The sequence below is a fragment of the Gekko japonicus genome, unplaced genomic scaffold, assembly GCF_001447785.1.
Source record: "Gekko japonicus isolate JY-2015 unplaced genomic scaffold, Gekko_japonicus_V1.1 scaffold501, whole genome shotgun sequence".
Taxonomy (NCBI): Eukaryota; Metazoa; Chordata; class Lepidosauria; order Squamata; family Gekkonidae; genus Gekko; species Gekko japonicus.
The window spans coordinates 1,517,592-1,533,101 of record NW_015175985.1 but is presented as its reverse complement, the minus strand read 5'-3'; the positions used below and the strand labels follow the sequence as shown (position 1 = coordinate 1,533,101).

Sequence of the window (15,510 nt, the reverse complement as noted above, 5' to 3'; positions counted from 1 at the left end):
ATAAAAGCAGTTTGGATTTCCTTTATTATTTCCCATCTGTCATTGGTTTTGGATTTGCCTTCCTTTCAATTTACACTTGGAATATATTGGGAGCTAATTAAACTGGGACTGGGACTTAGCTGTGATCTGGAGAACTGTAAAGAGACCTGAAAGAGAAGCATGATGTGCTTGGACTACTGAGGAGACACAGAAAAGATTGAACAGGCCTGTAATCTATCTATTTTTTCTCCTCTGTTTGTGGGTGTTTGTATGTGTGTGTACTAAAAGATGGTTAGAGAATTTTCTATTTGATTAAAGACAGACTACAAGCGGGCCTAAATCAGGTCTAGACAGCTTTAATACAAGTCACAGATCAAATGAAAAACTTAAACACTGAGACTAGAGATGTAAAAGTTAAAATGGGTGGTTTTAACAAAAAACTAATAGAAAATAAAAAGGAAATAACAGTAGTGGCACAACAAGCCAAGAAAGCTGAAGCAGCATCATTGAGGATGGACAGGTTAGATACACAGCAGAAAATGGCCCTGGACTCTCTGATACAATTGGAAATGGATAGAGCTGCTTACATACTGAGATTTCAGAATGTACCTGAACAAAAAGGAGAGGAGCTAATTAGAATTATGGCAGAAGGCTTGGCGGACTTCATAGAAGCTGAATATGAAGAAATGGAGAGGGAGATTGACTTTTTATATAGCGCTAACTCTGCCTATGCAAGGAAGAATGACCTTCCAAGGAAAGTACATGTGAAATTTACTAAGAAGATGGTCAGAAAACGTGTGTGGAAAGCAGCACAGAATAATACTCTTAAAATACAAGACAAGGAAATAAAGATTGTAAGAGAAATCCCCTGGAAAATAAGACAAAGAAGAAAAGAATATGTATTTCTTTTCTTTTTTAATCCCTGGAGGGATATTTTTATTATTTTTATATTAGACTACCAAACTACAAAGAAAATATGAGGGAATGGGACTACATCTAAGGATAAAGGAAAGATAACCACACTATACTAAAAACCCAAGAGGAGGAGACCATATCCGTGTTAATCTAAGTGTTATTAATAAAAGTGTTAGTACAACAATATACTTTTAGAGTTCTTGTTTGTCTCGGCTTCAATGTTAGTATATTAGTTATTGTGAGAGAACTTTCTGAGCATCTTCTTGTTATTTGCTTCAAAAGGCCATTTTCAGAGTCCTTCGGTTTTCTGTCTCTGAAATCATATGTAGCTTTCATTGCGCCTGCACCCGTTTCTATAGCAGAGTCTTCATCCGTTCCAGAGGTAGCAGAGTCACTTGATTTCAATTCTTCCTCTTTGGATTCTTTCTCCGATCCCAACTGACGTCTCAAAAATTCTTTGGCTTTAAAAATGGAGTCAATCTTTTTTCTTTTTTCTTTGATTTTAAAGATGACACCCTCTGGGATCGCCCACCTGTACGAAATTCCATTGGTTTGAAGAAAAGAAATTAAGTCCTTATAGCTTTTCCTCTTTTGGCGAATTTCAAATGGAATGTCTATTAAAGTTTTAATGTTTGTATTCCCCAGTTTCAGTGGAGTTACTGAAGTCACTTTTAAAATAGCATCTCTGGTCTGTCTTCTTGAGAATCTGACCACAATTTCTCCAGGCAGGCTATTTTTTAAAATATAATTGGAGTATGCCCTATAGTCTACATCTCTTTTACTAGTTCATTTGCTGTTGAGCCTATTGCTGGGGCGATGATCTTGCTGAAAAGCTTCCTCAGATCCTCCTTTTCCAATTCAGGCACTCCCTGGAATCTGAGAATCATATTGGCTTTTTCCATTTGTAGCTGTAGCAAATGGTTTTCTTGAAAGTTTTGTTTTGCTTCAACTTCCCCCATTCTTTTCTTCATTTTCTTATTTGTGGTGTCTATCTCTTTAATTCTCTCGGTTGCATGCTCCACCTTCTTATCTGTCTCTGCCATTTGGCATTGCTGAGATGCGAAGTTTTGATTCAAGGAAGACAGTTGCTGGTTAATACCATCGAGTTGCTCCACCACCGGCTTGAGCATATCTGCTAACATTTTCATGATGTCTGCTCCCTCTTCCGGTTTTGGACTCTGACTACCCGCCGGTTTCATTTTAAACTTTCTTTGCGAGGCCGCCATGTTATACGATTGTTTACAATTTTAAACCGCTTCTCACGGGCTCAAAAAATCGTTGCCTCAATGTCAGCGCTCAAGTAAGTCTCTCAAAATAAAATCGCTGCTTGTTCCCCCCCCCCGCCGCTTCGTTTCACTTATCTGTCCATTCGCATAAGAGGTGTCCCTCTTTGCACTCCGCTTTTCCCACGGGGGGGGGTAGTTCTCTTTTAAATTATTCCGCTTATTTTGAACTCAAGTTCATTGTTGGTCATTTCTCTGACCTCGCTAACAGTAATTGCTTTTCCGCTAGATCTCCAGTGCTTGTCCCAGTCGAATCAGCTTGTGCCCGAGGGCCACACAGCAGCATGACTGTCAGGGCGGAGGGAAGCCTCAATTCTCCGGCATTGAGCCGTCGAAGAGGCTGCCCCTCAAAAGCCCTCTGGCCTGGAGCCTATCGCAAAGGCTCCGTGTGAGTGCTACTTGAGGTAGCACCCCTCCATACCGCTGGTGTGCGAGCCACTCCCCCGAGGTCCAGGGAGAATGACCACCATCGCTGATCCACAGACTGGAAATTGAGAATATGTATTTCTGACCTCCAAACTGACAGCAAATTCAATCACATTTTGATGGCTTATCCCAGAAGGAATTTTTTTCACATTTGATGGTCAAAGATTTAGACTGGACTCCACGTTTAAGGCAAAATACTTTTTGGATCATTATGGAAAACTTCTACAATGGGAAGAAACAAAGAAAGAAAAAACAAAAGTTACTATGAGAAGAAGAAGAAGAAGAGATTTGATTTATACCCCACCTTCACTACCCAAGGGAGTCTCAGAGCGGCTTACAAACTCCTTTCCCTTCCCTTCCCCACAACAGACACCCTGTGAGGTAGGTGGGGCTGAGAGAGCTGTTTCAATTACTGCCCTTTCAAGGACAGTCTCACGGCAGGACCAGGGGGCGTGACGTAAGTAAGCCAAAGTCCAGGAACAGTCCGAGGTCAAGCCGAGCAAATCAGGTAGCAAGGTTTAAATCACAGTCCAGAAGCAGGGTCAGACATACCAAGGTTTCAAGTCCATAAATCACGATACCAGAGGAGTCAGAGATGAACGAAGGTCAACGAAGCCGAGGGTCAAAAGTCGAGGATCAAGCCGATAAGAATTCCAGAAGGTCTGGAGCAGAGATGCAAGGATTCAGGTCCTGACAAACAACATTTGCCAGCACAAATGACTGCTGGCAACAGACTTGCAGATATACAGTGTAGCTAATCAACTCATTAGCTAGCCGGGAGCAAGGTCAGGATCCTGTCAATAGTCAGGGCTGAGAGATCTTCTGGCACGCATGCGTGCATTCTGCTTTCGCTCTCTCAGCTGCTGTTTCCTTACATTCCGGAGCCTGGTTACAGGTGGGGGCGAGTCTGATGAACTACTGGGCTGCAGCAGAGACTGATCCCTTGCAGGTGTTCCCTGGGAGGCTCTATCCTCCTCACCACTTAGATAGCTTTCAGCTACAGGATCCAGTCTTTGCCTTTCTGCTGCAGTACTGTCCTCGGGAGCCTGTAAGTCCACAGGCTCCTGGCTGGCAGGTGCCTCCTCAGGGGCATCAGCAAGGGCAGGCATGGCATCAGCAGGGGCAGGCATGACAGACAGCTCTTGTCAGAACCATGGGTTGCCCATGGTCATCCAGCTGGTGCAAGTGAAGGAGTGGAAAATCAAACCCGGTTCTCCCAGATTAGAGTCCACGCACTTAACCACTACACCAAACTGGATCTGAGGAAGCATAAACCTACTCAAGAGCCTTGGATGAAGAACTTGAGGCCAGTACAGCCAAAAAACCATTAATGGAAGGTCGACCACAAAGAATGACAACGAGAAATAGAAATGGTAATAATAAGAATAGGTCATAATGGACTCATCAACAACCAAGATATCATCGATAAATGTAAATGGACTAGATTCACCTGAGAAAAGATGAAAGACATATAAACAACTTAAGAAGATAGATGTAGATATTGTATGTTTGCAAGAAACACACATTAGACATAAAGATGAACATTATTTGATTAATAAGAAGCTTGGTAAGTTATTCACCTCTTCAGACAATGTAAAGAAAAGAGGAATAGCTGTATATATCAAAGAAAAATTAAAACCTATTTCAGTATTCTCATCAGAAAATGGAAGATTTCTGCTACTTGAAATAAATATTAGAGACAAGAAAATCTTATTGGTGGTGATAAATGCACCAAATGAATCACAGGGTAATTTTTTTTAATGATGAAGGAAACAATAACAAAATATGACTACATGGATATTTGTATAATTGGAGATCTCAACTTGGTTTTTGATCAAGACCTAGACAGGAGAACCATTAAGAAGATTAAACCTTCCAAAGGTTTACTTCCAAGATCTTTTCTAGAATTGGCTGAGGAATACAAACTGATTGATCTTTGGAGAACTAGAAATCCAACTGAAAAAGATTATACTTTTTATTCTGACAGACATAAATCTTGGTCCAGAATTGATATGTGTTGGATTACATCAAATCTCTTCCAGGAAATTGAAGATATGGATATTATGCCACAATCCTTTGCAGACCACAACCTGCTATTATTGAAGATTAAAGATAATCCAAAAAAAAGTTAGATGGAGGCTAAATGTATGATTACTTAAAAATGGACAATTTTTAGAGATGGCTGAGAAAGAAATGAAGAATTTTTTATTTTTCTTTTAATAATTTTATTGATTTTTACACTACATCCTATAGGGCAGGGGAATGGGAACAACACTAAAACTAAAACAAAAGCTAAATAAGGCAAGGATCGATTACTATCAAAAAGTAAATTTTGTATTTAACGTTCCTACAATGGAAAAAAGGTATAAATCTAGGTTATTACATTCTATAAAAATAGCTTGAATTATTTTTTTAATAATGTTCATTGGGTGGACTGCATGCTATATTTCAGTTCATTTATCCAGTTTCTTCTTTTTCTTCTTATATTCCAGTTTAACTTTAAGTTGCTTCGGGGCTGCTACTCCTTTCTCTGAGTCAGAAGTCTCAGATGTTCCTTTTTCTGATTCATAGGTCCCAGATGTCGTGGTTGAGTCGCTTGAAGTCACTTTGCTGTACAGTGTAGATCATGTAGTTTAGGGTTTGATTACTCAATCAAACCCTAACTACCGTTCTAGCCATAAGGGCAAACAAGAGGTTGTTCAAAGCCTGTCTTTCTTCAGCAGACCATCATAGGCCCAGTATGCATTTTGCTGTGCATCTCCATTGGGTTTTCTTTTTCATTCTGCATTGATTTCCCCCCTTCAGTGCTCAGTTTGCTTTCTGGTTGCTGTTTTCCCAGGTTTTCTGAGAGTAGTTTTGTGCAAAGATAAAGATAATTCAAAAGCATACAGATTCACTCAGATTCCCTTCCCCACCCCTTTGCTGGCCCTTGAAGTTCTCTCCCCTGCCCACATTGAGGTCATTTCACCCACTCTGTACCTTCTGCCATTCATTATGTGCAAGCTCCATTTTATCGCTTCTCGGCCTTTTGGCTGGGAAAGCATTATCTACCTAAGTCATTTTTTTTTATAAGCGGCTTGACTGTAGCAATATGTGACTATGCTAGTTGTGGATCACTGAAAAAAAGAAATGACAGAAAAATGTGCTTCTCTGGCAGCTCTCAGAGAAGCCTCTTTGCAAGCTCTGAAAGAGGGGATGAAGGGGGAAGGGAAAGACCGGCATCAGGTTGTATGCCACCAACCAAGCCCAGCAGTGAGCACTGTGGCTGTCACCAATACTCAGCTGGTGACCGTGGGAGAAATGGAAAAAAAGCTTTAACCCAGCCAGCTGAGTATCTCAGAATACCCAGCAAGCCTCCCAAGTGCTTTTTTGTTCTCACAGCAAACTGGAATTACAGAGTTTGGATCCAGCAAGTGGGGAAATGCCTTTGAGTTCCTTTTTGGAAATCAACTGGGATATCATGCTGGAGGGTCTCTTCCTGCCCCCAACCATCGCCCCTCTTCTTCCTTCTCTTTCTCCAGCCTCCTGCCCTTGAGTATGTGTAGATCTGGCATTATCTTGCATATGGTGGATTTAATGTTTTATCACTATTCTCATACCACTTATAAGAAAATTAAACCTAATAATTAAAAAACAATTCAAAATTGTGCTTGTTTGGCAATGAAAAAGGGGGACGGCAGAGGGTGGTGACTCTTTTCCATTTTTCACAGCGGCCAATAACAACAGAGAATACACTAGAGCTTAGCAAAAAAAAAAGAGAGAACTTTACAACTGCTCTAATCAGTTTCAAAAATAGTTTGGTCAGTTTCAGGATCACAAGTGATGTTTTCACTTCAATTAAGAAAAACTGTATTTTTTGGTTGTAACTGCAGAATAAATACACTGGAGAAAAAAGAACGGTGCAAACGGCAGGCACAGAACCCAAAGTCAAGCTTAAAGGTTTAATTGCTTAGACTCTCTGCAGTAAGCTATGGATGAGTAATAGGTCATAAAGGCACGTGATCATACATTTATTTGCTTGTCTAGAACCAGATTGACTCATCTTACCTTCATCTTGGATTGAGAGTCCTTTTTCTTGGACCCTTCAGCTGCAATTGTTGCAAAATACTGGATGACACGCTTGGTGTTCACCGTCTTTCCAGCACCAGATTCTCCACTGTCAAGAACAAGAAAGGATGAGATACAGAGAAATTAAAATACATTAGCTGGGACTCAATTTCACTTTTGGCAATGTAGAAAAGGATTATCTTGAAGAGTCTACGTACGTGATTAGGATAGACTGATTTTCACGATCTGGCAAAAAGAGAAAGTGAAATCGAGAAATTACACTCACTATGGTATAAAGAGAGTTGCTAATTAACAGTGTTAATTACTAAGGTAGAATCAAAGACTTGGAAGGGACCTCAAGGGTCATCTAGTACAACCCCCAGCACAATGCAAAAAATTCATAACTACCTCCCCCACCCCACCCCACCCCGTGACCTGCTCCATGCCCAGAAGATGGCAAAAAACCTCTCCAGGATCCCTGGCCAAACTGGCCTGGAGAATAATTGCTTCCTGACCCCAATGTGGTGATCAGCATTTCCCTGGGCATGTAAGAATGGGCCACAAGAACTAAGCACTGAGACAACCCTTCCTGCCCCCCCTCTCATGATCTGCCTGTTCAAAGAATCTGCATTGCTGTCAGATGGCCATCTAGCCTCTCTTTAAAAACCTCCAAAGAAGGAGAGCCCACCACCTCCTGAGGAAGCCTGTTCCACTAAGGAACCACTCGAACTGTCAGGAAGTTCTTCCTGATGTCTAGCCAAAAACTCTTCTGATTTAATTTCAACCCATTGGTTCTGGTCTGACCTTCTGGGGCAACAGAAAACAAGTCTGCACCATGCTCTGTATGACACCCTTCAAGTACTTGAAGATGGTTATCATATCACCTCTCAGTCGTCTCCTGTCCAGGCTAAACATACCCAGCTCCTTTAACCTTTCCTCATAGGACTTGGTCTCCAGACCCCTCACCATCTTCATTGCCCTCCTCTGGACACGTTCCAGCTTGTCTGTATCCTTCTTAAATTATGGTGCCCAAAACTGAACACAGTACTCTAGGTGAGGTCTAACCAGAGCAGACTAAAGTGATACCATCACTTTGCGTGATCTGGACACTATACTTCTGTTCACAAAGCCCAAAATGTAATTTGCTTTTTAGCTACCACATCACACGGCTGACTCATGTTCAGTGTATAGTCTACTAAGACCCCTAGATCCTTTTTGCACATACAACTGCCAAGAGATGTCTCCCCCATTCTATACTTATGCATTTGATTTTTCCTACCTAAATGCAGAACTTTACATTTATCCCCATTGAAATTCATTTTATTTGTTTTAGCCCCGTTTTCCAGTCTGTCATCAAGATTATCCTGTATCCCGACTCTGTCTTCTATCGTATTTGCTACCCCTCCCAATTTAGTATCGTCACTTTAACAAGATATACGAAAAAGGTTTGTTAATACTGATGCTATAATGAATGCTTCTACTGCACTGCTCTTCTTCTTGTGCTTTGTAGTTATGAAGCACACATACCAGTTAACATGAACTGATAGGCATTGTCAGAGATGGAGAAGATGTGGGGAGGTGCTTCTGAACGCTTTTTGCCCCGGTAGCCAGCCACCACCTCTGGGTTGTACACAGGCAGCGATTTGTATGGATTGACAGTAACACAGAAGAGGCCAGAGTAAGTCTGCATGAAAGTGAAGAGAAGTATCATTAGAATGACCCACTTGGCTAGTCTTTCTTTGTTCCATGATGGCACCAACTTACATAGATCATCCAGGAACTGTAGCGGTCTTTGAGGTTGTACAAAACTGCAGGTTCATGCAAATGTGTCAGCATTGCCATGTCCTCAAGTCTGTCAAATTTAGGTGGATTCATGGCATACACATCTTCTGGCTTCACCGTCAGTGTCTGAAATACAAAGGGCATAACAGGAGGACCTAGCGACAGAACAAGGTTATAATTCTAACAAAATGTTTTTAGAAGAGAGATCATTTTTGCTCATGCCTATTACTTCACAGAATCTTTTTGCCAGCATTACCACTACTTTGTACTTGAGTTTATCCTTTAACCTTTCTCCCATTTGAGGCTGTGTACTAAGTAAGGACCTACAGCCTGTTTTTTTTAAAAAAAATAATGTGTTTGCTTCAATATAATATTTATATGCTGCTTCTTTGCTTCCAATCAAGGCATCAAACGCAGCTAAAAACCCATAAAACAAATATTTAAAATATCATCACAACAACAACGAATAACATCACAGCCACAAAAATCACAGTAAAAATGGTACCAGTTTAATCATTTCATAGACCTTCCAGAATATTTTTAATTGCCCCAAGAAGACCCAAACACATGGTCCTAGGCACACTTTCCTTTAGCATATCCCATAGCCTGGGATGGGTGGGAGAGCTGAGTTGAAAGCCCCACTAAAATAAATAGCTAAATGACCACGTAATTTGTAGCCTGCATGCCTTTAGGACAAGGAGAAAACTTTAAAAAAAAAGAATTACTATTTCCTCAGAAGCTTGGTTAACCAAGTTCTTAGAATCATAGAATCATAAAGTTGGAAGGGACCTCCAGGGTCATCTAGTCCAACCCCTTGCACAATGCAGGAAATTCACAAATACCTCCCCCTCCACACCTGCAGTGAACGCTGTTCCACGCCCAGAAGATGACAAAAAAGTTGAGGATCCCTGGCCAAACTGGCCTAGGGAAAAATTGCTTCCTGACCTCAAAGTGGCAAGCAGCATTTCCCTGGGCATGTAAGAAAGGGCCACAAGAACTAAGCACTGAGGCAACACTTCCTGCCCTCCCTCTCATGATCTGCCTAAGTTCACCCAATCAGCATTGCTGTCAGATGGCCATCTAGCCTCTGTTTGAAAACTTCCAAAGGAGAGCCCACCACCTCCCAAGGAAGCCTGTTCCACTGAGGAACCACTCGAACTGTCAGGAAGTTCTTCCTGATGTCTAGCCAAAAACTCTTCTGATTTAAATTCTATCCATTGGTTCTGGTCCAACCTTCTGGGGCAACACAAAACAACTCCACACCATCCTCTAGATGACAGCCCTTCAAGTACTTGAAGATGGTTATCATATCACCTCTCAGTCATCTCTTCTCCAGGCTAAACATACCCACCTCCTTCAACCTTTCCTCATAGGACTTGGTCTCCATTACAGAATTATTTTTTATAGCTCATACTGGCAGAGAAAGCACTTTATAAATTTTGCTCCAATTTAAGCTCGCAACAATCCAATGAGAGAGAGAGTGAGTTTTGCCCCAAGCTAATCATTAGGCTTCAAAACCATTCACGAATGTAAACCTATTTGCCCATGTTAAAACCCAATACTCTATGGCACTGTACAATTGAAAATGAGATAACAGGAAAACCCAAGACCGATCTATCTTGGCTGTGTTTTTCTTTCATTGAAAATCAGGTAATGCTTGTTGTATTGGAAGTTCCAGATGTGATGTTCCCTGTCTCTGACCTCCAGACTGAGTGGCAAGAGAGGCTAGATAGCTAGACAGGCACACTGCCCTTTCTTCCTGTCTTTACTCTTCTGCCACTGTCCCCTTTGAAATGCAGATTGTGATCTTAGGGACCATTTCCTCTTCCTTCCACTCTCTACCTCACTTGAAGATGATCTCTCTCTCTGCACAAACCAAGAAAGAGACATGTGGTCTCCTCTTGGCACCATGAGGCAGATGGGCCTCTTGCCATCTGCTTCCATTCTTTAGCAAGTAAGTTAGTACTCTGTCATGTCTTTGCTCTTTCCTAATCAAAGTGTACTTCTAGATATATAAAAGAAAGTCCCTTTACCGTAAAATCAATGCCCAGGCCAAACCCCTGGACCTAGAAACATTAAATTCAGAGAGAGAGCTCCTATCATGACGTAGGTGCTCAATAAGAAGGGATTTTTAGAAATCCGACCCCTAAGTGGGTCAAAAGGGGTAAAATGTGCTCCCCCCATTGATTCCTATTTGACTGCCAGGCTGCTGCCTCCTTGCACCACCCACTCTCTGATTGGTCAGCTGCAGAGCTCAGTGTTCTGAGGTTAAAATGTGGTTAAAAAAAAACACCAGTTACAGGCGACTGCAGAGAACTAATGACAGTTGAGGAAATCAGGAGTGGCCAACCACCTGTGAGGTGAAGCAAAGCTACTGGCCAGCCTCTCTGATAGCTTCCAACACACTCCCCCCACCTCCTACACCTAACAGGCAGTTGTCTGTCAGGTGCAGCAGCGGTTGCAGTGTGCTTAAAGCCATGAGGGAGCCTGCCCCAGCAGTAACACCTTAGTGATCCTGCCAGCCCCACCTCCACAGTGGCTTCTAATACTCCTCCCCCCTCCCTCTCCAACACTGGACAAGCAGCTTCCTGTCAGGTATAGGAGAGGAGGTGGGATGCTTACAGCTGCCAGGGAGGTTTGCTCACAGGATTGCCTTAGCCCTGCTGCTGGCCCAGCCTCCTCGATGCCTTTAAATACAATCCCCCCAACATCAGACTGGCCAGTGTCAGTCAGGTATAGGAGCAGGGCCAGAGTATGAATGTTTATGGGGAGATAGTAAAGGACATTTCTATGAGCTATTTCAATGCGTGCCTCCCTCATGAACCTGAAGAAATGTCCACCACATCACCCCTCCCTCACACCAACTCCTCCTCACACCTCTCACCTCTTACTGCCCCATAGAAAGCTCCTGGCAAACGTCGAGCCAGATACACCAACGCTACAAGGAGGAGGCAACTTAGGAAAGCAGCAAAGACATTTGCACATAGTACTCCTGCAGTGCACTGAGCTGTACAGGCCAAGTACCACCAAGATCACCCTGAGGTGCTCAGAACAACACAGTCTCCATATGAGCAAAACAATCCAGGAACACAAGTAGAGAGGCCATCACTTTCGTGGAAGGTAGCAGGAGTTGACATAACAGACAACTGCTTCTTAAATGGACAGTTCTATGTGGCCTGCTCCAGAGTCAGCTCATAAAGCAGTCTGGTGATCCTAGCACCTGAGGGCAGAACCACCAATGTGGTCTACAGAGAGGTCCTTCAGTAGAGAGAGAGAGAAAGTACGTATGTCTCACTTCATTTTTTACACTACAATCTTGTCCATTAGAATTCCTACAACCACATTTCAGATTTCACATCATTAGTATTATAACTGGATTTACGGAACTTAAATACCGTAGCAAAGCACGGGTATCAGGCTAGTCTCAAATAAAGAGAGAAGTACTTCTCTTGTAAACTTGCAACATGGATCCGTGTAACTGTACACTGAGTACCCTGGTAAACTGACGCTCCTTGTAGCTTTATTTAAGCACTCTGCTAACTAGGGGTGGCTGCACTAACCACACCAGTTAACCTCAATATGTTGAAAAGTGAACGCTTCCCCCCTTCCCTCCCCCCCTTTCCAGAAGATGCTCACCCTGCCATCGTCTGTTTCGACAGTTGTCTTGCCACCTTCAGTGCCCTTGATTTTCCCTTTGGCATATTCCTCCTTGGGTTCAGCCACATAACAATATGTCTTAGCGTCAAATGGCTGGTTTTGAGCTTCTATCCGTTCCTTTTCAGATTTTCGTAGGAAAGGCGCAGCCGCCCCAAAAACCTCCATATCAGAATCTCTGCTCATGGCTGCAGCTAAAAGAAAGACAAGCGGTTAAGTCATTTTCATTTAGTCCTTTTCATTCTGTTCCAGGTTAAGATGTTTGAAATGAAAAGCGTATTTCTACATTGCCAGACTAAATACAGTCCTTACATTTCCCAAGACTACCTGGGTGTGTAGCAGTGCAGAGACTCTGTATAAGCTGAAACAGAAACCCAGTTTCTCCATACACCTACTAATAATTGAAAGGCTAAACTCTAGGCCGAATCTTCCTCCATTATTCTTCAGAATCACCAACATTCTTACCCCATGACAATTTTATGTCCAATGTATTCTATAGATGTGCTACTTAGTTGTAGTTGCATCTTGCTCTTTAAAACTTTATTACTGTTAAGAGAAAGATAATAGCCCTATGGGCTGGTTAATTTAACAAATTGTTGACAGGTGATATTTGTCAAGGATGAAGCCTTTGCATGTTGGCTGGGAAAGGTCATGTTTATTAAATGGGGATAAAATTGGTAGGTAGAAGGCTTGGGTTTTTTTATCTCAGGCTCTCTAGATGATGGAGGATTTGCCCACAGCTGAACCAGAGGGGGGGGGGATTGATGTGCAGCCCGCAAGATTGAAAGTTTTATTTCCCTCGTGTCTGAGGCTTTCTCTGAAACAAGAACCTGCTTTTAAAGACAAAGTGAGATAGTTCAAGTAGCTGGGTTCTTTTTAAAGTTTTCTGTTTTGGTCTCTTGCAAGTGTTGATGTTTGTTCTTTTGTAAAATAAATTGTCTTTCTTTTGAGAGTGTGATTGATTGATGCACATTTGGGATCTGATAAAGAAAGAGCCCATGGCACTTTGAGTGACTTTCCCTTTCTCCAGGTCGGGAGGAGGGCTATATCACAGGGCGCATCACAATAGACAATATTTGTCTTCGGTGCTTTGGAAATGATAATAGCAACAGCCAAGGGCTGCTGTGCATCCATAAGGTAGTTGCAGAAGTTCAAAATCTGGAGTGCAAATCCAATACAGAATGCAGCATGGAGCAATTTCACATTGTTGTTTTTTTAAAAAAATCAAATTTAAATAGCTGACATTGGACAGGATGCATTGCCTGCTTTTTGCACCTGACATATCTGCAACATCTATTCAAGATGTAACTGCATTATTAGCTTGGTCCATCGGCAGATACTGAAGGCATATTGAGATATCTAAGTAGTAAGTCATATCAATAATCTAAAGCATATTTTTTTAGTTTTAATGGGGGGCAGATGAGTGGTGAGGGGAATCTCCTGTGAGAAAGTTGCAATAAACCACCATAGCTATGCAAATAGACACATCCAAGTTCATTCAGACACATCTACACAGCTTACTGAATGATAAGATCCCTAGTTGCAATCAGCAGTATGTGAGCTAAACCAGAGACTGGATTAACTCTGTATAGGATTGCATTGTTAGTCAGGTTAAGTATTTAATTCATTTATTTGTGGTATTTTTAGCTCACCTTTCTCCAAAATCTCACTCTTCTGCAAAACCAGACTTAGTGCAAGTCAAAATGATAATTTTAAAATATACAATCAAAAATCCATGACAGCAAATAAGCATGTATAATTAAAATTAGGTGGCAATGTCAAAAGCCCTCCTGAACAATTCTGCATTGCACAGCTCGTAGAATCTTAACAATGAGGGAGCTTTCCTAGCAATTTCAGGAAGGCAATTCCATAAAAAAGGAGCAGTCACTGCAGCAGCCCTAGGTTTAGCAGTGAACATCTTATTTTTACATTATTTTAAAGATATTTATAATCCTGCATACCTTCACTATTCTTATTATCCTAACCATAGTCTATCGGCCGCAGAAAATTTAAATTGTTAACATTATTTGCAATAGGACCATTACTTGTGGAAATATTTAAAACCACCAACAGTGGCCAAGATGAAGAGGCAACTAGTACTCATTGCACGTCATGGAGAAGCCTAATATGGAGAGTTGAAGTTACTCAGTCTTGAGCATAGTTCCTTGCTGAAAAAGGGCTTCTGCTGAGGGATGCCTTCCACTCCTCAGTTTCTAAACTCTGCATGTACTCTGAGTATTAGGAAATGACAAGAAGTCCTGTGTACTGTGGCTTGGCTTGCCTTCACTTCTGTATTTTTTGCTGCCAACATAAATGCAAGTTCAATTTTTCCCATTCAATGACACCCTAAATTATACACAAGGTGAATGCCAGTGTGTGCTGGAGAAGAGGGTGAAAGTAATGTTAAGACAACCTGGAAAAGGAACTGCCACCTGTGTTCAGTGAAATGCTGTCTGAATTAGATAGCCTCCTGGTACAGTGGATGGGCGTGTAGCTGTGCATAGTATGAAATCAGATTTTAAGCATCAGTTCCTAGCAGATTCAAAGCACAGGATGAAAGGCTAGTGTGAAACGAAGTCTCTCAAATGGGAAGGAATTATATTAAACACCAGCAACTGATGACGGGGGAGCATGAAAGGCTGGGATTTCCAACAGCCCACTTTTATTTCTTTTAGGTATATTCTTTTAGCCACAATTTGCATGCAGAATCCAGATAGCAAAGTCACAGTTATAATTTGATATGAACTCCTGACATCTACCAATATTACTGTGGATTACATCACTCCCTAACGACCTAATTTAGAAAAAGAAACCAGAGAACAAAGGACAGCATAGATAACTGCAATTTATGGGAACAAAATCAGTTACCACACTTTGAATGTTTACCTTTTTATTATCTACTCCCAACAGAAAGAAGAAATGATCGGGATGAAATGTCTGACCTGCAAAGGAGGAAACAGTATCAGTACTGAAGAATCCAGGACCCACCAGCAGCCCCAACAGTTGAGAATTTGTTGCAATCTTCCCACATATGCAGGCTCAAAATACACTGTAAAGACAGACTGTTTTCCTCTGCACACTTCCTTGCTAAACAAAATTGCCCTGCATCTCTATGCTTAGTTATCATTCAACAGCCCTTATTATCTATTATTATACTTGGTTGCTCTGAAGTCCACACAGTTGGTAGACTTTGCAGAAGGGAGAAGAAAATATATGTGGAAGGAGAGAGAGAGACATAATCAATCTTACCTCTGACAATCTGTAGTCACCAAGAATCCTTTTATCTCTGTTGGCTTTTATAGGCTCTGAATCTCCTGTTAGCTCAACCCTTCCCTATATTTGGAAATCAGAGACCAACCCTGTGCCGTGCGTGCCACTTCCACACTTATTTTTTCACCATAAAATGTATTTATAGAAATAACTA

General features: G+C 41.7%; 1 protein-coding gene across 1 annotated transcript in view; it reads right to left on the bottom strand.

Annotated features, from left to right (window-relative positions):
* LOC107123118 (myosin-3) overlaps positions 1-15,030 on the bottom strand; it is a 78,130-nt gene extending 63,100 nt beyond the window's left edge. Inside the window, exons 1-6 of the mRNA XM_015426294.1 lie at positions 14,973-15,030; positions 12,069-12,280; positions 8,415-8,558; positions 8,178-8,334; positions 6,869-6,896; positions 6,651-6,759 (exon numbers count right to left, since the gene is read on the bottom strand). Of these exons, the coding sequence (XP_015281780.1) occupies positions 6,651-6,759; positions 6,869-6,896; positions 8,178-8,334; positions 8,415-8,558; positions 12,069-12,272 (642 nt within the window). The 5' untranslated portion in view covers positions 12,273-12,280; positions 14,973-15,030. The remainder of the gene's footprint in view (positions 1-6,650; positions 6,760-6,868; positions 6,897-8,177; positions 8,335-8,414; positions 8,559-12,068; positions 12,281-14,972) is intronic.
* Positions 15,031-15,510: the final 480 nt, after the last annotated feature.